Source organism: Ambystoma mexicanum, chromosome 1q (genome assembly GCF_040938575.1).
Source record: "Ambystoma mexicanum isolate Mex_15411 chromosome 1q, UKY_AmexF1_1, whole genome shotgun sequence".
NCBI classification, from domain to species: domain Eukaryota; kingdom Metazoa; phylum Chordata; class Amphibia; order Caudata; family Ambystomatidae; genus Ambystoma; species Ambystoma mexicanum.
Genome location: NC_090922.1, coordinates 1,121,792,866 through 1,121,819,250, shown reverse-complemented (window position 1 = coordinate 1,121,819,250; position 26,385 = coordinate 1,121,792,866). Strand labels below are relative to the sequence as shown.

Below are 26,385 nucleotides of genomic sequence, written 5' to 3'. Positions count from 1 at the left end.
AGTGTTGCTTTTGTGACAAGACGGTGGAGTCAGTCAAGCATTTGTATACCGAATGTGAAGGTCTTACGAATTAACGTAGTCAATACCTTGGAAAGGTTGCCCCAGCAAATGGAAACATGGATGAATGGTGGCAACATCTGTTATCAGGCAGGAATGTGATGTCAAAATGTGCAGTAATATACTTCCTAGATAGGATTTTGTCAAAATAGGAATGCATGGACACTTTTGACTTTGGAAACGTCATTATTTAATAGGAACGTGGAGCGTTCTGTGGTCTTGGTCATGTGAAAGGATGGGATTTGACATGTCAAATGTAAAACTGAAGTTTGTAGTAAACTAAAATATTTTTACACTTTTTAAAAAAAAAGTATTTTCCTTAGGGTTTGGTCTCAGCTCATGTTGCACATACATGGGGAAATAAGCAGGCCTCAAACACAAAACGTATTTGTATACATGAAGATAAACTTTAATGTTATTAACATTTTCTGGTGATGCTGTTTCTTTCTTCCTTACTTTAGTTTTCCTGTGTGTGCCTTTGATTTGTATTAATTGTGGGTCGTCATTTGTATTGTTTGTACGAGCACAAGTGTGTAGTAAGGTTTGAATTGTTAGCTAGTTATTACATGTTCAACATCTCTTAAAACTTTGACAAGGTAGCATTCATTATTTTACTATCCAAAATTACAAGATAATAAATATTGTACTTCTATGGTGTATGCTGATTAAGAACCTCTGGAGCTTCAAGCTACTGTGGTCTGTTTTTTGGACATTTTCTTCGAAGATTTTGTAGCACAAACGCAAGTCTAGTTTATTTGTGAACGTATTGCCTTGCTAAAATCTTGCTGCTGAGTTTTTGTGATGTAAGTGAAATTAAAGAAAGAGAAACACAATGCAAGCCTCAGGTCTTGACATACGATTCATATACAATTCATATTCAACACTTAAAATCACTCAAAACCTATTTGATATTCCGATTTCCTTAGAAGTAAAAACGGGAAAAACAGGAAATGAGTTGCGCCAAAACCAGAGACTTTCCTCCATCTTAAAACCAAGAGGCAATACACAAAAGGCCCAATAAAATCAAACCACAATTTAACATACCAATGACACGTCGCTCAATTATTTTTCTTTAACCAAATATGGTACGTGTGCTATTAGCAGAATATAAAAGACCCCATATTGGATCCGAATTGATGTTTTCCAAACAATCTCTCAAATTAAAATAGGCTTTGACATACAGGTCATATAATCCCAGACAGTCAGTCAATAAATGTCTCTGCGTCTAAACCTCCTGCTTTCAAATTCAGCAAAGTCTTTCCTGGTATAGAATAGCAGTCCATGCACCAAGTTTTGAAAAAGTAGGGAGGAGTTCTAATCTTAGCTGAAAAATTAATCTTCTTACCTTTTCATTATACAAATTCCTCAAATTGGTGCATGGAGTCTCAATCGGAAAGCTCTGCATCACGTAGAGATTAAACCTTTTGTTTTTTGAGAGAATGGATATGTTATTATTTGTAGCCTAGATCTTTAGGTAATTTTTTTTTCAAAGAAGGTCAAATTGTCTTTTTTCCATTCTTCGAGGGCTTTGGGTCTCGGGCCGTATGTTAGAAATACAGAATAATTTGCCAACATAGTATGTTTATTTGATTGTAATAACATCTTCATGAAAAAAATACCCATTAAAATTATTTTTAAAGTGACCAGAGATGTTAGTCCTAACTCACATCTTATTGCCTCAATAGATGGAGAGTTATCCAAACCAAGTGATCTGCACCATATTTTCCTTTCCAATTTTCTTAACCACTTGGTTTTCTGATTAGAAATAATTTCTAATCCGTACAATATACTCGGAACCAGAACGGTTTTATATAGTTTTAAAAAGCCTCCCTTTGTTCTTATAACATTTCATATAGCACTGAGGGGTTTTTTTTGTTTTTACAAAGACACATTGTACATTGCTTGGACATCTTGACACTGGATAGATTCATTAATTTGGTTGAGGCAGGAAAATTCCTCCTAGAATAGGGATAGTTAGGTATTTTTCAACCCCCATTTTGGTTAATAAATGTTTGTAACCACAAACAAGTCTCCTCTGTGTCTGAGTCTCATTCCTGGCTCCTCACACTAACACCAGTGACTACTCTAGGAAGAGTATTTTTTTATTAACATATTTTATTAGTTTTACAACAAATATAAATTTAAAGGGGACACCATTCACTTCACAGTGACCATGGTAAGTGAGTCAAAAATAATGCCCAGATGGCAGTTAAATACCAAACCATTACATTTCCCATATCTGTCCAATTAGCCTCTGCGAAGACTAAGTAGGACATCTTCACCAAAAAGCACTGACCAAGTATTTTACAAATAGGTGGTGTTCAACAACAATAACTACATGCATATTTCCTCCCCTTCTTTTCTCCCCCGACACATCAGAGTAGCACCCAAAGCAGCACTGCTCATATTAATTACCTTTCGCTTCATTAGATCTTCCTTCCCATGCATTTGAGCTTTTTCCATGCCCAATGTGAATTTTTTACTCATCCGTGCCACCTCATTGGGGTGACATCTCAGGGGCATTATGAGCTTCGGAGAGACCTGGTCGGGACCATTCCGCAGAACCCGATCCCTCCCTTCTCAACTCGTCTCTGTACGTATTGTAGTATTCGAAAAAGGGAAGCCAAATCATATCAATATGAGAACGGGACTCACGCAAGGCCGCTGTGATGCTTTCCATCTGATATATAATATGCCCTTTTGTGAGTCATTCCCCTTTCGTTGGCTGTTAAGCACACTCTAGCTGCTTAAAATAGATTTCTAGGCAAATGAGATAGGATTGTGCTTGTCTCCTCTACATCAGTTTCTATACCAAACAAGACAAGTTGTGGGGATAGTCTACTTGTGTTACCATATATTGCCTGAATCCAACCCAGGACCTCTTTCCAGAATATATGCACCCTTACACACCCCTACCATTGGTGCCAATAGTCACATATTTCACTGCAACCCCTCCAACAGTATGGCACGGTTCCTGGAAAGCCGATGTGGGGTAATATGCCATCTCATTAAAAGCCTCCCGTTGTGCATTTTATATAGCTGGGTCGTGCAAGGTGGCCTTTCGTGAGCATTGCACTATATAGTTCAGCAATCAGTCCCTTCGTACCCCTGCGCTCACTCAGGGTGCGCTCGAATGCAGTGAGGGGCCTGCTGAGAGAGCTGCCCCAGCGTGAGACCCGCAGCACGCTCCTCAACTGCAAGTAGAGCAATGGTGTTTTCGTGATACCCCGCTGTGCGTCTTCTAAATCTGCCTTTAAATGTACGTTCCATCCCTCCACATCTGCCCTGCTCTTACCAGACCTCCATCGTATTGGGGCTGAAAGCGGTGTACGTCATTCAATTGGTCTCGAATAGGAGGGCCCATATACAACTGAAGAGAGAAGGCCAGGATGTTACGCCCTTCATAGTATGTGTGGGGCGCCATATTGACCACAGCACTGCTAATGGGACCCGCAGCCATTTGCCTAGGGTGACTGGTGAAAAAAACTCATTTTGGGGGGCGTGGCTTGAAGCCGCCGCATGTGGTATGGCTTCTTAGAAGCTCCTGGCTGGCTCCAGACGATGAGCACGAATTTGCCGGTTCTCCGCTCCGTTTTGTGAGAAATCCGATTTGGCTGGAATGAGGAAGGAAAGATGACACCATCGCTTGTTTGCCGACTCTAACAACCCCGGGATTGCAGAGTTCCAAGCTGTCGGACCCGGCGCGTAAGCAGCAAGAAAATGGCGGCCAAGTCTTTCTGGAGTTCTGTGCAGTCCATACGGAGGGGGAGCATGGGCAAGCGGACAGCCCTCTGGGCCCGGCATTAACGCGATCTGTGCACCGAGCAACTGATTCCTGGGTGAGAGTGCTTACTCCATGGTGGCCCCCTCCCACCCTGGAAGCACTGTGGGCTGGGGACACTATCCTTGGGTCCCGCCTGGCTGGATTATGTGTCGCTGACCTATCAGCTACAGTGCATAACCCGAACAGCACTCAGGAGGCAGATCCCCCCCCCCCCCAACGTCCCCGTACGCATCTTAGTGGGCTGTGGATCTCCCGCCGAGCGGACTCCGGGACTTCTAAAGTGAACATCTCTGCCCTTCACGGGGACCCGCGGCGCCTCCTACATCTTCACGCCGAGCCCCCACTGCTCGGCCTGCCCGTAAGGGCCCCTCATGCCCTCCCTGCAGTGGTGGCCTCCAGATCTCTCTGCCCTCCACCTCGCCCTGACTTCGGCTGTCCCTCCGGAGGGTGGACCTGCTCAGCATCCTACGCCGTGAGCACCACATGGTCCCGGGACAGAGACGCTGCAGCCCAGCTGGTGGTGAACCGCATAGACACTGCCCCTGACTCACGGTGCCCCTCTAACTGCCGCATTACGGACTTGTGACCACAGATTCCTTGGGGTGACGGACCGAGGCGCAACTTACCCCCGGAGTTCCTCCGACCCCACGTGTTCTGCAGTGCTCCAGCTCCGTCGTGGGGCCATTCCGCTTGGACTGTGCGGTTTGTGGCGAGCAGTTTCCTCCTCTGAGCTTTCCGGTCTCTCAGGTACCATCACAGGAGCCATCAGCTTGCCAGCACGTGCCTGACACAGGGGTGGTCCCGACGGCACTCCTCCACTGTTGCCCTCTCCTAGCACTGCTTGAATTCGTCCCTGGGAACCTCACTGTCCCCTACTCAATCTCCACCGACGCAGGGTCTCTGAGCAAGGCGGTATTCTTCCTGCATATCTCTGCCTACAGCCCAGGTGGAGGCCTAAGATAGCTGGGGCTTCCCTCCCGGAATCCTTCTGTGCTCCACCTGGATGCACTGCCCAGCACAATTCCCTCAACGATCGTCCTCGAGGCACTCCGGAGCAAGCCAGCGAAGTAAGAAGCAGTCAGAGCCTACCGCACTGGACTCTCTCCGTGAAGGTGGGTCCCGTTCCCTGTGGGTCTCGGGGGAATATCAGGGGCGTCTGGTCCCTCAAAGGAGTGAATTTAGAGGACTCTTCGGAAGTTTCCCCTCAGCTACCCACTACTCCACAAACATCTTGCTGCAATTACAAAGAGCAACAAAGCCACTAAGAAAATGGACATTGCCACACTGATGGGGAACAACACCCTCGAGAGACCACGAAAGGCGGACCTTCTGGGAGAGCAAGCCGGAGGCCCCAGCCCTACCCAGGAGACCCCAGAGTCAGAGAAGCTAGCTACGAAAACAGACTTGAAGGACCTACTCACAGCTCTAACCAAAGAAAGTCAAAAAGGAACTGAAAATGTAACAAAGAAGATCGACTCCCTCAACAAACGGGTGGAAGCAGTGGAGAATTGTACAGCAGAGGTGGAGAACGCCCTATGTGAGCAATCCTTTGAATGGGAGAAAGGCCAAGAGAGACTACTGGCCCTAGAGGCGCACTGTGAGGCACTTACGGCAAAAGCAGGAGGATGCAAAGAATAGGTTGAGAAGGAATAACATCCGCCTTAGAGGAATTCCATCATCTGTTTCAGACGCAGACCTGGAGGGTTATTTACTGGACATATTCCGGTTCATAATCACTCTCCCGTTGGATTTAGACCGGGTCCATAGGACGATTCCGAGCCAGGCTGCCTCAGCGTCTCCTGATGTCCTTGCCAGGGTCAATTTCTTTAAACTAAAGGAAGAAATCATGCGCAAAGCCAAATCAATGCAGCAAATCTCCTTCAGATGCTCCAATATCCTACTATAACAAGACCTCGCGAACTCCACCCTTCAGAAAAGAAAAGCCAACAAACCACTCACTGACTGCCTTCGCGAAAGGTTCTCTATTGTTGGGGTTTTCCAACATCTGTAAAATTCTCCTGGGAGGGTTCACAGCGCCAAATGCACACCCTGAAGGAAGCTGAGGTGCTCATGGGTGTCGCAGGAGCAGGTGAGAAATCTGATCCAGAGGTGCACTCTTTGGACCTCATTAAGAAGCATCCCATTGCGATATAGACGAGGGTCAGCAGAAGGTGCAGGATCCGCGCCCCACCCCACAAACAGCCGGACCCAGACTGAACTGAATCTACCTCAAGCTGGCATTCTAAGAACTGTGGACATCTCTGCGGTTTTGCCGGTTGTTGAGCCCTGGTGAACCATCCTGATTTGGGGGTACGATTGTTGGGCTTGTCGCCCCTTCTGAGGTCTTTCAGATCAATGTGGTGTCAGAATCTGGGCGGGGGGGATTGTTAATATTTCCAGGTCCCTGAATTGCAGAGTAGCAAAGATGCACTGCTTACCAAATCCAGATCACATTGCGACTTAGAGCATTTATTATGTCCGGTCGCTGCCACGTTGGGCCCAGTTGGCCATTGAGCTCGTGGTTGGAGCTTTTCCAATTGCCCCGTTGGTAAATTTGGATTACAGGATCGGGGTTGGGGGGGATTAAGGAAAAATATATCACACTGACATCTACATCCATTCCAGAAACACATTGCCATGGCATTTACTCAGCAGCAGCACGTGACGCGGCCAGTGGGTCACTCTTCATAGCCAAACGCGCCACCTTCCTTATGGGGCAAGAGGACAGTGGTACACTTAAACTCCTCTCCTGGAACATCAAGGGTCTCAACTACCCAGGGAAGCGCAGATCTATTGAGCACAGGCTCGATCTGTTATTGGGGGACACAGTACTCCTGCAGGAGAGTCATTTACTGCAACCTGACGAAAAGCGCATTAGAAGGCATTCTCCGCCACCTCTGGGTCGAAGAAAAGGGTTGTAGCTATCCTACTGAGTGAAAGGGTCCCCTATCCAGGATTACTATTAAAAGGGACCCCAATGGGAGATATCTCCTGGTGAAGTCTCTGTTGGTGGAACGCCCTATTACCATAGTGTCATGATGCCTACCCCTAGGGACCCAGACCAAGTCCAGCAACCCTGGAAGCAGGCATCAAGTTATCCCAAGCAAGCCCAACAACCCCTGCTAGGGGCTATTTGGGTGCAGTCCTGGCGTCTATGGCGCCAGGCTCTTAGATTAAAACTTAACTGATGCAGACCATGCTGCAAACTTACCTGATGCAGACCATGCTGCAAGAGCTCCAAGCCAAAAGAGGCTTGGAAGGGACTACTTTACCTAGGGACTATTCTTTTACTCGGGTGGGGCTGGGGAGGAATACTTACTTGGGACTACTTTGGTAGCTATTTAAACCACGCCCGAAGAGCAGCACACGCTTTGCGTTATTCTGCATCTGTAACACTCACCGTGCGTGCAAGTCTGCATCCAGTCTTCTGCCACGCCCGCCTCGAGTCTGGAGCTCCTAGAAAAAGGGAGAAAGAAGGAGAAAAGGTTAGAACAAGAGCAATACCTTTGATCCTTACCTGAATTCCCGATCCATCGCGCCTTCGAGCTGGAAGAAAGAAGTTATTTTATGCGCGTCGCCTCGCCTGCTGCAGCACCGCGGTGAACTCACCGGCCTTCGCAGCATCTTCACATTCCACCGCATCCTCCTGTATGCTCCCGCCGCACTCCGGCACCTAAGGGGAAGACAAGAACAGCAAGGTGAGCCAAGGGAATACACAGAGGCAATATTAGTTACCCCCCATAGACTTACCTGATTTTACCACCGGGGGTACTATTCTTCTTCACGGGTCGGCGCAGCTTCCACTGCATCTTCGCTGAACCCCGGCCCCTAAGGGGAAAACAAAAGGACAGCAAGGTGAAACAAAGGGACAAACAAGGGGAAACCACCTCACCACAATAGACTTACCTGATTTTACCGCCGGAGGCATTATTCCCCGAGACTTCATACTTTCTCTCAGCGCCTGAATAAGCGAGAAAGCAACAGGTTACATATTGACATTATTTATCGAACTGTGTTGGATAATAAAAATCCTTACCTGAATATTACCGGTTGCCACGAGGAACTCTTCGCTAAGGTCAAGCTGCAACCTGCAAGGAATTGGACAAGAGTGAAAGTCAGACATTTGAACTCTTACGAACTAGATACTTACGGCGTCTTGCCGGGAATCTCAGAGTCAATATTGTTCTGGAACTCACCAATTCCTTCGAGCCAGTGAGGCAACTGGTTATCTACGCTCCCCTGCGCTCAATGCAGGATGGAGAGCTCATCTTTCCAAACCATCAGGTGAGACTATAAGAGGGGACATCAAAGGTGATCAGTGGGGAGAACAGCGGGAGTGGGGGGGTTAACGCTCAACTCCACAGGTGCTTAATTCCCTTTCTCCATTTGCAGAAGAATATTCCTACGGGCCAAGCAAACGAAGCTAGGTGGGCCAGTCCAGTCCGTCATCTCGGCACTACGCGTCACATTGGTGGAGACCGCAGCTGTCCGGTTCAGATCGACGCCCCTGTGGGAGCCAGGTGAGCGTAACACATAGCCGCTATCTATTGTCCTAACTCTGCCCAGGATAAGTTAATTACCGATCTGATCCCGAATATTCTCGTGTTCGCGGGGTCCTCATACTAGGTGGGGATTTTAACCTGGTCCCGGATCTTCTACTAGACAAAACACTCCCCCCCCACACCCCAACTAAACCAGATTACACCCAAGCTCTGTCTTTCACAAGGCTTCTCAGAGAAACGGAAACTAAGGATGCATGGAGATTGTTTAACGCTGGGGCACGAGATTACACTCATTTCTCACACAGGGGTTTCTCACGTATAGACCTTTTACTTATTCCAAGCGATATCTACCCATGCCTGGATAAGGTGGAGATTCTCACCCGTACGCTCTCGGACCATTCCCCTGTATCTGCAGCCCTTAGCATAACAGGCCATACTCAACCCCCCCAACGATTTTGGAAACTCTATGACCCCATCCTACTGGATGATGTTGTCAGAAGAGAAATCTGTGAGGCGCCTACTAACTATTTTTCTGAAAACACCACTTCTGACCCGGGGATGGCGACTATTTGAGACGCAATGAAGGCAGTAGTAAGAGGTGCACTCATCAGTGGAGGGGCGGAACAGAGCCGGATGTCGCGTTTGGAGGTGGCAAAATTAGAGAAATTAACTACAATCCTGTAGGACACGGAAAACACAGAGGTCCTTAACGAAAGACAGGACTGCACTTGAAATGCACTGGGCTGATCGTTCCGCCAGGTCTCTAGCTTTCACAAAGCAATTCTACTTTAGCAAAGGCAACAAAGCAAACCAAATACTTGCATAAAAGCTTAAAAAGACACACTGCAGGAATAACATTTCCTGCCTTATTGGTGCTGACGGTAGAGCCTGATACACGGAAGCGGATAAGCTGTCAGAGCTGGTGGATCGCCACAAAGCTGTAATGGCCGGATCGCCCACTGCCCCCGATAAACTGCCCTATTTCTTTCTATCTCGAGGCTCCCCGACCTGAGTCCCATCTATCTGCCCTCGAAAATCCAATCACAGCGGAGGAAATAATCAAGGCCATTAAATCCTTAAAAAGCACTGCTCCGGAGCCTGACGGGCTCACTGCAAAATTCTACAAAACCTATGTGCAAATCCTGGCCCCACAACTTACCACCCTGTTTAATTATTTTCTCTCAACAGGCTCAGTCACCAAGTCTATGGCGGAATCGCTAACGATTCTTGTCCACAAACCTGGGAAGGATCCAGAGCAGGCTTCTTCCTACAGGCCAATTACCATTATGAACAACAATGGGAAAATATTTTTGAAAGTCTTAGCAACCCGACTGAAAGCCTATGTTCCGGACATTATTTCCTGCGATCAGATGGGGTTCATCCCAGGAAGGGGAACACAAGATAATATCAGACGGACGATTGATATTATAGAGAGCACTCAAAGAAGGGGGGAGGGTATGGTGGGTTTGTCCTTGGACACGCACAAAGCCTTCGACCTGGTGGACTGGGGCTATATCAATGCAGTACTTTCACACTTTGGGATCGGTCCAAATTTTATAAATGGACCATGCCTAACTACCAGTACCCCTCTACCCAGCTACGGGTGAATGGTGCCAGATCCAATACTATCAGGAATACTAGGGGTACAAGGCAGGGCTGCCCCCTTTCATCAATGGTCTTTGCTTTATCAATGGAGCCCTTTGCGAATCAGATCCGGTGCAACCCGAAGATAAAGGGGCTCACAGTGGGGAAGCACGAATATAAGATTGCATTATACGCAGATGATGTGTTAACTACTCCAAACTCATCCCCGGGTCCTCTGTGGGAGGAGATTGAGGAATTTGGGTGGGTCTCTTGGTTTCAGGTTAACCTGGACAAGTCACCAGCGCTAGCAATTCATCTCACCAAAATGCAAAAGACAGAGCTTGGTCCACGTTTGCCAATTCCCTGGGCAGAGTCTGCGTTCGAATATCTCGGGGTGCAGATCCCCAGTGACATCTCCCGTCTGTACTGATGCAACTTCCCTCAGCTATGGCACGATTTACAGAGAGACCTAAGGCATTGGGAAAACCAGGAGATCTCCTGGTTTGGGCGAATTACCGCCGTGAAAAGAAATCTGCTCCCTAGATTACTATACCAATGCATGGCACTCCCGGTAGACATCCCATCGAGCAAACTGCGCGTTACTACAGAGAAGTATACTAAAATTTGTTTGGGGAGGGAAGAAGCCCAGAATATCAAAGAAAATGATGCTTCGAGGAAGGTTCACGGGAGGGTTGGGGGTTCCAGATGTAGCCAGATGCCTTCTTGCAGCACAATTATCCCATGCGTACACCTGGACTCAATCCACCAACCAACCACGATGGAGGAATCTGGAAGAGGCATGGTGCCCTTCTCCCCTATCGGCGCTACCCCACCTGCCCGCTATCAGAACCCAGGCCAACCAGGGCCCCCTTGTTAGGCAGAATCCTGTGCAGTTCCCTTGGGGAACACTGCAAAAAGATTAAGACTACAGGAGTAAGCAGTAAACCCAATTGGTAGCAGTCTGCACCACCCAGATTTACCTGGTAGCTGTGGCTGAGCAGTCAGACTTCTCTCAAGAAGAGTAGGGCAGTATGTAGAGTATACACAATAGGGCCAAAACACAGTAGAGCAAACAAACACTGACCAGAGCTTTGTATAAAAAGTATATAATTATTTATTTAAAAGACACTTTATGGCATATACTAGCACTCTCAATCAAAAGCAAGTTAAAACACAGTCAGGTAAAGTATACACACCTCCCTTAATAGTTATCAGACAAGTCAGGGTTAAAACACTACTATTTGTTAGAACAGATGTGAGCGCTTAACCAAGATGGCACTCTGATAATGTAGATAAAGGGAGAGAAAAAGGCAGAGCATAAAAATAAAAAACAGTTTCCAACACTTTTAAGAGTTCAGAGCAAGGGGGGGAAAGGCAGGTTATACTGTAGAGCCAAAGTTCATAGGCCAGGCCCACTTTAAATGGGGCAAAGCGAAATGTGCCCAGGATCACATGGTTTAAAGTGCACTGAAAGTCTTTGCAGAGTGTTCAAAAGAGGTTGGGGTGATTCAAAAGATATAGTTAGAAGGCCTGGAGCCAACCCAGTTTAGAAGCCAAGGATTTAAGGGTCACCTTTAGCAATCTGTAGAAAGGGAGGCCAGGCAGGACACAGTACCTTAAAGAGAAAGGAAGTTCCAGCGGCGGCAGTTGTTCCTGCCAGTGGTTGAAGTTTGTGGTCCCGACCAGGGGAAGAGAGGATCTCGTCGAGAAGGAAGCTTGGAGTCGTTGCACTGCACAGGGATAAAACCAGCCGCAGAGTTCCTGATTAAAAGGTGCAGTCCTTTTATTCGCGGTCAAAAGTGGTGAGCTTGGCTATCCGGCCGCCGGGGTGCTTGGCACGGGCGATTCGACCAAGAGACGTCTTTGGAAGGCGAAAAGGGCGAACTGGTTGATCCCACCAGCTCAGGGGAAGAAGACTCGTCCAGCAGATCTTCTCTTGTCGTCGGGAAAGTGGTGAGGTAGTTGCAGCAGGGCTTCACCGGTGGTGTCGTCGTTGCAGATGGCTCAGCTTCTTCCCTCTTCGGATTCTTAGGTCCTGTGGCGACTTCTGAAGTTCTAGTCCCAAAGGTCCTGCTTTTATGCAGAAAAACCCCATTCATCAGCCTAGCTGTCAATCACACATGCTAAGTGGTGAGCCGGGCGGCTCACCACTGGGCCAATCAGAGTAGAGTGCGACTTGGGTTGCTAAGGCAACGTAGTCCAGGCTGCCAATTCCCCCCTCCACCCTTCCTGTGAAACCCAGACAGCGTGGCACCTTTTGGAGGGCTTCTGTGGAGAAGCCCGCCAAAAAGTGGAACAAAGGGCTCGACCTTGGTCAGAATTACAGAGACGGACACAAATGCCATTTTAGAATCGAGTTCTGGCAAAAAGACCCAACCGGTGATTTAATATTAAATAAATAAACCAGCGGTATCTTTAACATTGCACCAAAAAGTGGTGCGTTTAAAATCAATGGGAAAATCCCATAGAGAATATTCCGGTGGAATATTTCGCATGGTAACCACTGCCACCAGCCAGAAACTCGACAAGGGGGGACTGGACAGTGCCCCCTTGAAAACAGACCCAGGGGCAATCGAATGACCCCTTACCAGTACTTCCACAATATGATGGTTTGTAGTGGTTGTGTTCACAATTTTGGATTAGTAAAGCCAATGGTGACTTTACATGCCCTGGGAGACAGTAGTCAGTCCCAGGGTATGGAGTCTATGTTTGGGGGTCACTGTGACACCCCTGTGGTACTGCACTGAGAGTGCTGTGTACCACATATACAGAAAAACAGATGATACCCTATGGAGTAAAAAGAAGCCCCATAGCCCATAAGCACATAACAAGTCAAAGACATACCTCAAATCATGCCTAAGAGTGGGAGTAAAAGAGTCTCACTCTTAGCAGGAGAAAAAAACAAACCCCAAAAATCCAGCAAAGCTCCTGGGGGACTCACTAGGTTTGGGAAATTAGCCTTATAAGAGAATTCTCCCTAACACCCCTCATGGATACACTTGTCACTGTTAGCTGCTGGAAAGCTGCAGCGAGGAAAGCAGGCACTAGAGGCTGGGGAACAGTGGGATTAGGAGGAATGACAAGTACAGGTAACTAAGCCAGGCATTACCTCCACGTCCCAGTACTAGTGTATGCAGAAACATGCCTCACGCACAAGTACAGGGATGAAGAAGTGAAGGGCTAGGAGTAATGAAGATTACCAATAAGTAATCCAGGAATTCAAAACAAGCACACATACATTCACATACCATTAACCATACACTCACACACAAGCGAACCCAGCCACCCATACATTTACATGTGCACCCTTTCACCATACACTCACACACCACACCCAGGCAGCCAAACATACATCAGGCACTCACTCATTCATACATATTACATTATACACAAGGTTCTGGCCAAAATGACCAAGCTTAAAAGCCAGAATGCCAGATTTGGCAGAATTTCGGCCGTTCGAAAATTCTGATCAGTCGAAAAAAGTTCGACCAAATCACGCATTCGGTGCTGGGGGCTGCGGAGTGTTCCCTGCACCCTTGATCACTATATTGTGAGCGGGCGTGTCCCCCGCAGCCATCCCACACACATAAAAAAAGAAACGGACCCTGCTGCGCCGGTTCCCGATGACAGAAGTGAAAGGGAAAAGACGTTGCAGGGACACAAGGTACGTTAGGGTGTGGAGGTGGTGGGGGCCAATTTGTAAATGTTCAGGGGAGAAAAGACCGAAGATTATTTCGGAAAAATAATCTTCAGTCTTTTCTCCCTTGAACATTTGGATCGCGGGCTTTCAACCCCAATCCATACACAAACACACAAACTTACATGCACGCACATTTACACAAAATACATTTTATTACCTTGTGAATAAATTACCATGGAACGAGGCCTCCAGCTCCCTGCAGCAAGAACGCTTGTTCCCGTCATTGCAGAGTAGCTGGAGGCCTCCAGCTCACGGGATGGGAGGGAGCCCTATGATTTAAGTCAATCTGACATCATAAAGAAATTATTTCTGTTACGGGACACAATCGTAACGGAATTAATTTCCTTATGAAGGCAGAGTGACTTCAAAAAGAAACTATTTATTTTTGAAGTCTGAGGGTTCCCCCCCAGGACATGTGACGGCAGCGGCCGCCGCTAAACCAGTTACTATCCAGATAAGATTTTGAAGTGTTGGTATTTTACTCCCTATTTTGTAAAGTTGGGAGTAAAAATGTAGGTCCAGTTCCCAATGGGAGTATTCTGTAAGCGAGTAAAAATATGTTTGTTTTTTTTTTTTAATCTTTTTATTGCTTTTGTTAAATGGTACAAACTTCAATTGCAAAACCCTAACCCCTCAACCCTCCCCCCTACCTCCCTTCCCCTTGTTTCCCAGTATCTCCGGATGGCACTGGTCGGCCACATGATCATCCTTTCTCAGTACAGTTCTGAGGATCAAAGAATGTTCAGGATACGGATGTTGTCTGGACACCACTGCAGCATATAGTCACTTTGCAGGTAATGTACGATGAGGCCCCAATGTGTTTGAAAGTCTTCGGGTGTGCCTTGGATTTTATATGTCATCCACTCCATTGTGATGAAGTGCCATATCTTCCTAAGCCATTGGAGTTGTGTCAGTGGTGCTTGTTGCTTCCAAGCTTGAACTATAGTTAGCCACGCTGCTATCACGTGGACCATTAACCCTTTCTGCTGGAGTCTGGTGTGCAACTTTTGTTTTGGGTCCCATAGCCCTGCCAACCATATCCTGTCATCCAGGGTGTCTGCTCCTTTGACCATCTTCCCTGCTTGAGTCTTGATCTCCTTTCAGAAATTTGTAAGGGCCGGGCAGATCTTCCATATGTGCATCTGGCCTCCGCCGCCCGCAGCCTCGCTAGCATTGTCCATCTGTGTTGGGATACATCACCTGCAGTCTCTCTGGGGTTTGGTGCCACTGCAGAAGAACCTTCTGCCACGTTTCCCTTAGGTGTATCGATCTTGTCTGCTTGGGAATATTTCGCCATAACTCTTTCCAGAGGTTCCCCCAGTGATTTTTCCCACCGCCTCATGTAGTTCCATTGCACCTCCTCCCCTTGCTCATTCAGGAGAGTATAAAGATTGGATATAAGCTTACAGGTCCCCGAGTCAGTTGTCATAAAGATTTCAAACTTTGTGAGGTCCCTTGTTCCCACATCCTTGATGGTCGGGGGTGATAGCCAATGAGTTAGTTGCGTGTGTTGATATGATTTAGCTCTCGTTATACCCAGATCTTGGACGCTCTTGCTGAATGATCGGATCGACTGATTAATAAACATGTCTCGATCTTTGTGCATCCTACTTGTTTCCAGGTAACATAAGCATTGGGGTCCATTCCCGGCAGGAAGTCGGGGTTTCCAAACAGCGGGGTGAGGGGGGATGGAAGCGAGGTCAGATTCCCTCTTTTGATTGCCATATCCCATGCGTTTAGGGTTGTGCTCATTATTTCGCTTATTCTGGTGTTTTGATGTCTGTGCTTCTTATGGCAACAGAGGAGATTAGACAGTGGAGAGCCTGCAACTGCAGCATCCTTTTTCATCCAAATGTGTTGAGGGGAGTCCGCCACCCATTCCTTGATCACACGTAGTTGCGCCGCTTCATGATACCGTATAAATATGTTTTAACTGGAAAACAGAAATGTTTTTGAAACAATAATTCCTTTGCACCTAGTTTACTGTTTCCAATCAGACAGTAACCAAAGCAGTTTCTTCCTGTGGCACTTTATTCACTACTGGCCCCAACATATCGATGGAGTCGTGTGAGTGAAAGCAGGGGCACAAGGCCATACGTGGGTTTACCATTTTTTTGTTGGGAGTATTTGTATTATGTATGAGTATTTTCATATTTTGAGGGAGTAAAAGTGGCCGATACACTCCTTGTCTGCAGGGCTGAATCTAGCACAAAAGGAATTCGACCGGGCGTGCAACACCACAGCTAACCCTGCTCCAGCTCCTCCTCACCTCTGAAATGTGGGTTGAGGGGCGAGGCTTCTGCATTTGCGCTTTGGTAGGCATAGAGGGGAGGGAAGCCTTTCCTGAAAATGGCGGCGTTAAAGGTTTCCTGTGTGTGCGCAGAATATTATATTTTCACAAACAAAGCCAAACTTTAAAGCTACTGGTATCAGAAAAGGCTTCCCTCACCTCTCTGCCTAACAAAAATCCAATGCGCACATTAGCCCTCTCCCCAGAAGTGAGTTAAGAAATAACAACCTATGTGCTCTTTCACATACAAAGGGGCGGGGCTGATGTGTGCACTTGCTTTTTGTTAAGCAGAGAGGTGATGGAAGCATTGTTGCATGTTAGCTCATTATGTTTGTATATATGTATGTGTGGGAGTGTGTATATGTCTTATGTAATGTGTGTCTGAATGAGTTTATGATGAATTGGGGACTTAGTGTGCATTTGAGTGAATGTTGTGTAAATGTGTGTGAGCGGGCTTATGTGTAATGCTGGGCCGAGGAGCTGATTTTGGAGGGTAGAGAGTAGGAGTTGGTGGTGTGTGAGGGTGGGTGGGAGAGGGATGGGCGGGCAAGGGTTTTTTCACTAAACTTGTCATTTTAGTGGACATCCATGATAAAGTAAGCATGATATGTGTTATGTGGCTGTAATGGCATCTTGGTGCAACCATTCTAGTCATTTATTACTGTGGCTTGACATTTTTACTGGGCATCTCTTGTAAAGCAAGCATGATAAGTGGTATTACGTGTCTAGACTGGCCCATGTTGTGCAGCTGCTTTGGACATGATTTCTTATTGTGATATGGCATTTTACAGGCAAAGCCACCAGTAGTATGTCCTTATGTGGGATCGCGCCATATATTGGCAGAGCCCACATGGACAGGTTTTGTTATAATATCATTACTAGCATTATGTCCAAAGCAAACATGAGCATTTTCCTATATGGAATACTGGCATATTTTGGTGCAGCCAGAATGGAAATGTATAGGCCATGTTAAGGGACCTGCCAGTCCGATACAGATCTAGTCATGGCGGCCACACACACACAACACAAAGGACCACACGCCAGGCTATTATTGGTTGACTAAATGAGCAGCGGGAAGCTGCTTGCCCCTTTTATTCACTTGGTGACACGTGTCCATTGAGTGTCTACACATGTGACTTTAGCACAAGTCCAGGAGGGGCTTAAATCACATCATCCCAAGCCACGAGTAAACATTAAAACAACAACATGATGAAAACACTCAATACAAGGTCGAGTACGTGCATGGCCAAGCTTTACATTACTTATAACTACAGACACATTAGGAGCAGATAGGTGGTTACAGGATATCAGACAACTCATATACATTTGCCACGCAGCCCATTGGCACTGGGCATTGCTAAGACCCAAAACACTTTATTGGTTGAGGAGATGCTGCTGGATAAGTTCCTTGCACTTCGGGGCAAAGCCAGTAAAGACGTTGCCTGCTGTTCATATGGTGGTGTGAGGGGTAGTCCGTTGTTAGCCACGTCCCGGCTACTCCAGTCGGGGTGGCAGTAGGCAGCGTACTTGTCTGCGCCACGTCTTGGCTCCGTGGGAAAAGGGCTGAAGGCAGCGGACAGGGCATTCCCCATTCAGTCTCCCCCAGGCAGGATTGTTTTCCGTTAGAGTCGGACCTTGGGGTCATCTTGGGTGTTTGCGGGGCAGCAGAGTGTTACTCAACCCCATATAGGCCCAGCCGCACAAGCACCCTCTGCTACGGAGACATCTGTGCGCCCATTGACACGCCCTGCCACAGAAAATGCACCCTGCGTGTGCCATGGACACCAGCTGCAGCGCACAGGTCCATCCCACCTTCGGTGCCAGTTGTTAAGGGGCTGGCCAGTCCGCTCCTGAGCCGAGCTAGTCAAGGCGGCCGCACACACAACACAAAGGAGCACATGCCCGGCCATTACTGGTTGAGTAACTGGCGAGCGGGAAGCCGCTCCCCTTTTATTCACTTGGTGACACGTGTCCCATGTGTCACTACAAACGTGATTTAAGCACGAGCCCAGGAGGGGCTTAAGTCACAACAGGCACAGCCAGCGTGAACATGTTTTTACACTGGCATATAATGGTATAATGTACCGAAATGTATGGTTTGTAGCTCATTTGAAAGTTGGATTTATGGCACACTGCAATACCGCCTGGTTCCCTGGTGGTCGCTTTTGCTTAAAGGGTGATGCGACTGCCCATATAAAAATTATCCAAGCAACTAAATGTGTATGTTATCTTTAAATCAAATCACTTGGTCATTTTCAGTGACATATTGCGCTTTAAAAATACTTGGACCCATGACCGAACCCTTGGGATTGAACAGAGGGGACGGAGCTTCCAAGTTTGGGCCGCCCAGTTTCTGAAGTAGCCCCTCCCATCACAGTTAGCCCCCACCCCGAAATATAGGTTTCGTTGAGTCCCCGAACTACATCAATGTCAGTATGTATATGCCCGGGTGACCCGGCCGCTGTTCTACCCTTACCTTGAAAACCCGTGCGTGTGCTTTCTTCGTGAGGCTACGGACAGACCTGAGCTTCAACAACTACTAGTGTGGATCCCGCATCGGGCTACCATTGGTTAAAAGTTATTAGAGGGGCGTGACTCGTTTAGTCACGCCTACTAGCGAAAGCGCCCAAGGCGGATCTATGGTAATGAAAGCTACATGCGTGAAAAAGAATGTGGTTCGAAGGGGGCTACAGAGGCCCCATTCGGACCACTTTATTTTGGTCCACTGTCCAAAATATAAATTAAATGTATAATTGTATCACACAAACCATCGTGTGGGTATTTTAAAACTCTACAGGTCGCAAATCGAGGCAGCCCTTGTAATCCGCAGATGGACGCACATCCTGGTTCACTAGGAGAGGCGCATCCTTGCAAAATGGCAGCCCTGGACGTTGTTCGCCGGTCTAGTCTGCCTTTTGCTGGAGTCAATCCTAGTACGTCATGTCCGGATTTGGGCGCCATCTTGATGGTGCGGGCAGCAGTTGGCATAGGGTGGGCGCCTGGTGCCTAAGGTTCCGGATATTACTTTGTGAATGCTGTTTGCCGCTAGACGAGCCTTTGCCCACTTGCCTGCCCTACTTGCTTCAGCGCCGCTACCGGTCTTGCTCTTTGAGACTTCACCCGGCCCTGAGTGCGTGTCCCTGCCCTTTCGCTCCACCTGATAAACCAAAGCACGAAGCAGCGGGCACCGACCCGCGTCTTCATGGCCTACAGCTAATTGCGGCCTCTAGGACGTGAAACGCCTCCGTTCTATTCCCTCAAAGATGTCGAACAGCAGTGCCGGGGCCGTTCTGCAGCCTGGAGTTACTAAACCTCCTGGAAAACAGGGCAACGTCCTGCCGCTGTGGGGCAATGAGAAGACCATGAACCTAAACCCAATGATCCTCACCAACATCCTTTCCTCTCCCTACTTCAAGGTGCAGCTCTACGAGCTCAAGACCTATCACGAGGTGGTGGATGAGATCTACTTCAAGGTGTGTGCTCGAAAGCAGAAGACAGGCCAGATGGGTGTACTGGTGCTTGCACGTCTCGCCTCATCAAGGGACTGTCGTAGTTGTTTGATAGCATTACTGACAGTCCTGCTTTACCTGGGGTGTATGAAAGGCGTGTGTTGTTAGGCGCATTTATTGAATTCCCTCCCTTTTGTTTGGCCGGGCAGTCAGTACACACTATTTACAAATATTAAGGCACACACCGCCATATACTAATCCAGATGTTTTGTTGTTTTAAAAGTACACGTTTAATGTCTATATACATTACTTTTGGGAATGATAGGGCATGATGTATACTTATCACTTAAATAATACTGAACATTGACAAGACCAACTAGTCACTGGTTCGGACCCTGGCATCTTTCCAATGTTAGCAAAATGATACCCATTCAGTAACAGCATTTCCCGACCATCAGCTTACAGTCGTTTATGCTTCACGCCGATCTCGGATTCATTTGATATTTACGGTAGGTTTAACCTGGGGGTACACATTCAAGTTGCAAGATACGTGACTAGTTTAATGTCTCTTGCCCCTCCATTTTTCTCTGTTTTGCACATATTTAGAGCACAAAATTTCGTACTCGCTTCGCGTCCATTATCGCTAACTAAAGGTGGTTGCAATTTTTGATTCTCCCTGCTGCTTTGCATATTTTCCTGTCTGTCATCAGAGCAGGTGGCTGGATGTGGGGATGGACTCCCTACTTTAGTCGCAGGGTTGGATGAAGGCAGAGAAGACTTTTGTCATCTGCTTAAGTGACTGATAGTTGGGGCTGATGTTTGTTACAACTGGCATAGTCTTGTCATTGATCACCTTATGTGGGAAATAAACATTTCTCTCCATTCCCTCCTCTGCTCCTGCTAGATGTGGAGTTGCAGTGAGATAATTGACCTCCGCTCTCCACATACCTGTTTCCCCTCCCCCGTGCTACCCCCCCCACCCCAGCTTCAATTTAACATGGGTGGGGATGACATGAAGGTAATAACAAGAATTGATTCTCCCTGCCCTAACGCATGCAGCGAGGGTTTGGGTTCATAACTTGTCGCTGCATCCTCAAAGCATACCAACCCAGTGTCTCAATACCAGTAAGCCTATTCCTCCACAAGTTCATGTTTTCCATTGGTCTGTAGTGCACTCTGGTAGTCTATTGTGACGGTTGTCAATCACACTTGTGACCAGGCCAATGCTTTTTCAATTTTTATTAAGGCAATATGCACATTTATTTATAAAAGTCACATGGAAAGCAATAGGTTTTGGCACAGTTGCCCTTCCTCCAGGAGTATCAGAAGGCAACTTTCTCACCATGGTGGAGACACTCATTCCAGATGGCTAATGTCCTGTAGTAGCTGAGAACTGCTCACTAAGCTTACACATATATCTAATTGCTGTGGCTGTATAATTGTATGATCCTAGTAGCCACCAGCTCAGGATACAGTTTGAAAACCACCAGTTTATAGGTACTGTTTAATGTACCACCAGGCTGACTCGTATACACAATTATGATTTGAATCCGGTGCAAAAGCCACCTCTTCCCGCTGAAACTTTGTGTTCAAGTAGCTGTCAGGAATACGCATATGACATTTGACCCTGCCCTGCTGCCGAAGATAAACATGTACTATAATTTTACCATCGGGTGTTAGAAGTGGGGGCGGGGTGTTTGATTAGCAGATCTCCCTTTTTGAAAACTACCTGCAGCATCACAGATGGCTTTCCGAACAGAAATCCATGTACTATTTATTGTAGAGTTGCACACAACACAAAGTTCAGATAAGCACATGGTTTGTAATACTACATTTGTACTTGTACTGCTTTAGTGTATGAGGCCTAAGCAGACCCTTCCAAGTTTTGTAGATGAATGTATGACCTGTACCTGGTGGAAGACTCAATACATTATGCTTAATGAAAAGAGGAAAAGGGGGACCCTACGCATCAATAATATAATTGTTGTAGTCCTCTTCAGGACCTAAAATGCCAATGCATAGACTGTCATTCTAATCCCCACAACCTCCAATAGATTCAAGGCATAAAATAAGTGGTATTGCATCGCAATTCACTATAAAATAATTATTAATTGCTTTTGATTTTATAAATCATGTCTCACAAACTGCATGGGATTTCAGAGAAGTGTGTTTATTCTGTGCTCCAGAATACCATGGGTCCTATACAAAGTAAAGCTGAGATCCAGGCTGCATGCTGACCCGAATGCTTGGTTTTAATGAGCACTTTGCCAGAGTGACTGCTGTGTGGGAGCTTGTCTTGGTCTTCTGTAAATATTAGGAGGGAGCTGCTGTCAGGATGGTACTAAATGAGCTAACTGTTCCCATATGTCATTCTCTCCACTGCATCCCCACATTTTCCTATTTCAATACTTTTTTGCTCACTTTTGCACCCTTTGATTTTCTACCCCTTTTTTGTTCACTTTTCTCTCTCGTCTACCTGACACTAAAACTTTCTCTTGCGCATCTCTTCTCAGTGGCTCTTCTTTAATCTATTTTTCTCACGCCTCTTGCTTCCTAAATTGTCATCTAATTTGTCTCTCTTCCTTGCACACCTTTGCTGAGCTCTATATTCTGCGCAGACTGTCCTTAGATATGATAGGTTTCCATGTGTACATGCAAATGGCTGTGTGCACGCATGTCGAGTGCATGTATGTGAAAAGCAGAATATTATGGTCAACCCTGCTATTGCAAGGTTCTATAGTCCAACCCAAGCGTGCTAGGAATCTGCTAGTCTTTTTTTAATTTATGTTCATGCCATATGTTAGGAACTTGATAGAAAAAGTACATGCTGACCCTTAACTTTCATGTCAAACGTGAAGTTTCCTTTCCATTGAAAGTTGGCAGGTTTATAACTTGTGTAGCTATGCAAAAATAATACATTAAGCCTACCCTAATTTGCATATGTATTGATTTCACTGGACGTGATAACCACAGAAAATGACCTTGTGTAGTAGCCGCAAAATGTTTCTGTAAATCAGCCAAGACTTTTGATGTGCAGAGTACCAAGTGGCATTATTATATATGAAGCAGTACCACGAGTGAGTTATTTTGTGTAGTGTGCAAATGTGAGCTGAATAGCTTGTGGGCTCTTCCCATTTTAGCAGATAACGCACAGTGAAATATTTTTTAAAGGATCACACACTTTTTGAATCTGGATTTGAGACCAGTCTGCAACATAAGGCACTTCACCAGATCTCATACCAGCTTTAGTTGGTTGAAATAGTTCGTTTGTTTGAACAAATACTGTTTTGTACAGATGACTTGAAGCTTACAAAAAAATCATCACCCAAGCTGAAAAATATATTAATCCATATAGAATGTTAAGAACACATACTGTGGTCATAGCTTTTTTTTCCCCGTTCTTGAATGGAAAACTACAAGAACTACAATGCAATGTAACGTGAAGCTTAAAAACATCCTCCGACTTTGGGAAATGTAAATTCAAGAATTAGACACCGATCAAAAGGTATTTTGTGATAAGGTCACCTTGTAGTCATTGCTTGACACTTATGCTTGCGATTACATGTCATGTGAAGTGAACACCTTTTAGAATCTATGGTTCGTCAGTGAACCATCACTGATGAGAAGCTTCCCATTTAAATGCTCTGACGATAACGTAGTGCATTAACTGTTTGAGGCCCTAGTGTAAGCCCTGCTTGATGTGCAAGGGTAGTAGTGTCTGATCACATGTCCAACAAAAGACATCCTCTCATGGTACCAGTGGCGAAGCAAGCCTGCAAAGCTGTTAGACCCTCTGCTGCTGTACAGGGGGCACACGTCTTGCACTGGCCCTTATTGAAAGTAAGACTATATCAATTTGCTAATCATATACATTGGATTGCTGATCAAAATATTTTTGTGTAGCAGTCTCAATTTTGCATGACCATTTTATACTTTGAGATTATATCCCACTTTTACCTAAAAAGAAACATGTTGGGCAAATGTAAGGTAATGTTTGGAGAGAGTGCAAAAGAGTAAAACAAATTACAAAACTGACCCAAAGGGCCAACCAAAAATACAACAAGGTTAGATTTAAAATACTGGACCTAAACCAGTTCACAAGGATAGAAATTAAGATTGGATAAACAGGGGCTAAAATCAGCTCTGGGGTATCCAGCATTAACCAGGGACCAGAGAGGAACAAAGAGCTAGTGCATAAGCTAGTGCGTAGCTTTCGATGGCTAGTGTATAGCTTTCCACAAATGTAACTTCCACATAAGAGGCAAACATCTAATTGTGTCCATTATTATGACCACCTTATGCATTAAATGTTATATCTTTATCCTAATGCACACAGTTTTCACATAGATATGTTTGTTTGGCATCCGTTGGCCTGGTGAGTCAAAAGTAGCACCTGGAGAGTCAAACGTAGCTCCTGAAGTGTTGCTCTCAAGCTTACCAGGCTCTTCTAGGTTACAAGCAGGAGCCCAATAGCTCCCAGCTCCACTTAGTTTGGAACCCTGGTTCACCTGTAGATCTGCTCATCAAAGACACACACATTTGTTTGAAACGCTGTCCAATGCATTCCAAAGGGGGTAAAAGTGAAGTGATTTACTGGATTTAAATCTCTAGTAAAGGAATGTTACAAGTTAAATCCATACTTTGGTCCCAAAAAAAATACCAACCCGGGTAAACATTCATGTCTGAGAGAAGGAGTTCAAGTTTGTCCATGGGAATAAACTGGACAAATCCTTAGACGGGGCTGTGGTTAAAGGATAAAGTCGGATAAATGCTAGTTCTCATCCACAGGGTGTGGACAAAGAATCATCAACTTTGGGACACCAGAGAGGCCCCTCCTTTCAAGAGCTCCAGTCCAATGTTCAGTGTTAGGGAGAATGCTAATTTCTGTGCTAATTCCCTTGAACTTTGGAGATCCCCTGCTCTTTTGCTGGGCTTTAGGACTTTTCTTTTCTAACCCTGGAGTGAGACTTTTTTTTTGTTTTTTTAATTTATTTATTTATTCACTTGTGTGTTTTGACCTGATTTGGATTATGAGTTTCCTCTGGTTATTGAGTCTGACAAACTCCTTAGGCATCTACTTTTTGTATTGTAACACAGCGCCTTCGGTGCAGTGTCACAGAGAAATTCTTTAGATTTCTTATACGGTTTAAATATCTTTACTTGTGGGAACTACTGTTCCCAAGAATAGTAAATTGAAATTGACTTTCCTTACCTTTCTCTTTGTAAGTCCATCACACCCCATCTTATGTGAGTGCTGGGGGTGTTACCTAGTAGCCCATTATCCTACATTCTCATGTAACATTTTTTATGTTACCCTCACTACTTTAAATGGCTGGTGGCAGTGGTTTCATTTTCCTACCATTGTGCTTTTCTACCACAGGCTGAACCCTCAGCTGCAGTATAGCACCCATGGGTGACCATTTTGTCAAAATGGCCCATTCTTCTTTATTCGCCATTTTCTGTTTGAAGTCTTTCTTGAATTGTACTCTGCGCACCAAGCCAGGTTGGAGCTGTTTGTCTGTTTTTGCCTTTGGCGGGCTTTGGTCCTGAAACACGTCTCTGGCTCCAGTGTGTCTGGAAAGGCAGGATGTGAGGGAACTCCCCTCCTTTATATCTAGGAGTGCATGAATGCAACCAGTCCTGATTGGCTGTCCTGAAAGGACAGACAGCCACCCTGCTATGTGATTGACAGCCTAGGCTGTGCTGAATGGGAGAAACCTGCTTGGAAGGCAAGGGTTTTGGAACTAGAGGCCGAGTCGACCACTGGGAGAAACACCAAATGAAGAAACTGTGACCTGGACCTTTTTAATTGAGTGGTGAAGCCTTGCTGCTGTGCTGAAACTCCTTTTTCTGATCGACAAGAGAAGCTCCGGAAGGGACAACTTCTTCCCTTAGGTTAGTGCAGTGGTATTCAAACTGTGGGTCGCGACCCCCTAGGGGTCCGCGGGTGCATCCCAGGGGGGCCCTGAGAGCTCAGCATGAAAAAAGATTTTTTTTTTTTTTTTTTTTTTTAGAGTGGAAGAAATGGGCAGGGGTGGCCCACATGGGCGGGCTGAAGCATGAAACTGTCTCAGGCAACAATGAAAAAGTGGCCCACAGTTGTAAATGGATATTCATTCCTTTAGTCACAGACTGGGCCTCATTACTACTATGGCGGACCAGTAACAACGGTGCTGGTAAGCTACCGGCACCGTTGCTACCGTTCCGCCATAGTAAGAGTTGTGCTCGTGGGTGCTTGACAGCCCCCGCCAGGTCTGACCTCAGCTCGTCGGATGCACCGGCACCGTTATTAACGGTGCCGGTGCATCCGAGCTCCCCATTCCCATTTGAGCCATATGGGGCTCAAATGGGAATGGGGATCTACCGGCACCTTCGAAAGGGCAATTATCATGTCCGCCTAACTCGGCATGACCTAGTAATTGCCCATTCGCGGGTGGCAGACCCGGATGCAACTCCAGTGGCAGCCGTGCCAGTTTTACCGGCACAGCTACCGCCAGAGTAGTTATGAAGCCCACTGTTTCAATAGTACCCAAAGGGGTGCTTTGTGTTAAAATGTAAGTAAATTGTGATATATCCAGCAACAATGGTCAACATTACTAACTGCATAGTTAAGTAACTCATCAAAATGGTCCACATTGGCCAAAATGGTGGCCCATTTTGATTGGCCCAAACTAGCATTTTACATTTTTGGTACAGGCATTGCCCTATAGGCCTGTCCGAGCCTGGCGGCTCATCCATAATGGCAAGAGGCGCCCACCCAGTGGCCCCTCACCCATTATGGAGGAGCTAAGGAGCCAGCCCAGTGAAACAGTGAGCACTCCCTCAGCTGCTTTATCCAGCTAATGGAGTGCTCCTGGGCTGGCTGAACTGTCAAAGGGAAACACTGTTTCCCTTTGACAGTTCAGTTTAGTTCCCCAGCCGCACATGCTCACTGAGCCATGCAAGTGCTGGGGCGTTTTGCTTCGCCAGCATTGCATAGCTCATTGGAAATGCTGGCTGGGGCACTGCATGTCTGTATG

The 26,385-nt window shown here is 46.4% G+C and overlaps 2 protein-coding genes across 3 annotated transcripts in view; one reads left to right on the top strand and one right to left on the bottom strand.

Moving 5' to 3' along the window:
- The window catches only part of HENMT1 (HEN methyltransferase 1), a 763,672-nt gene extending 745,184 nt beyond the window's left edge, over positions 1–18,488 (bottom strand). For both annotated transcript variants that reach the window (XM_069641865.1, XM_069641866.1), the window contains exon 1: positions 18,394–18,488. The gene's annotated coding sequence lies outside the window, so the exon portion shown is untranslated. The remainder of the gene's footprint in view (positions 1–18,393) is intronic.
- A 210-nt stretch (positions 18,489–18,698) lies between these two features.
- Positions 18,699–26,385, top strand: part of PRPF38B (pre-mRNA processing factor 38B) — a 137,573-nt gene continuing 129,886 nt past the window's right edge. Inside the window, exon 1 of the mRNA XM_069641864.1 lies at positions 18,699–19,390. Within this exon, the coding sequence (XP_069497965.1) occupies positions 19,181–19,390 (210 nt within the window). The 5' untranslated portion in view covers positions 18,699–19,180. The remainder of the gene's footprint in view (positions 19,391–26,385) is intronic.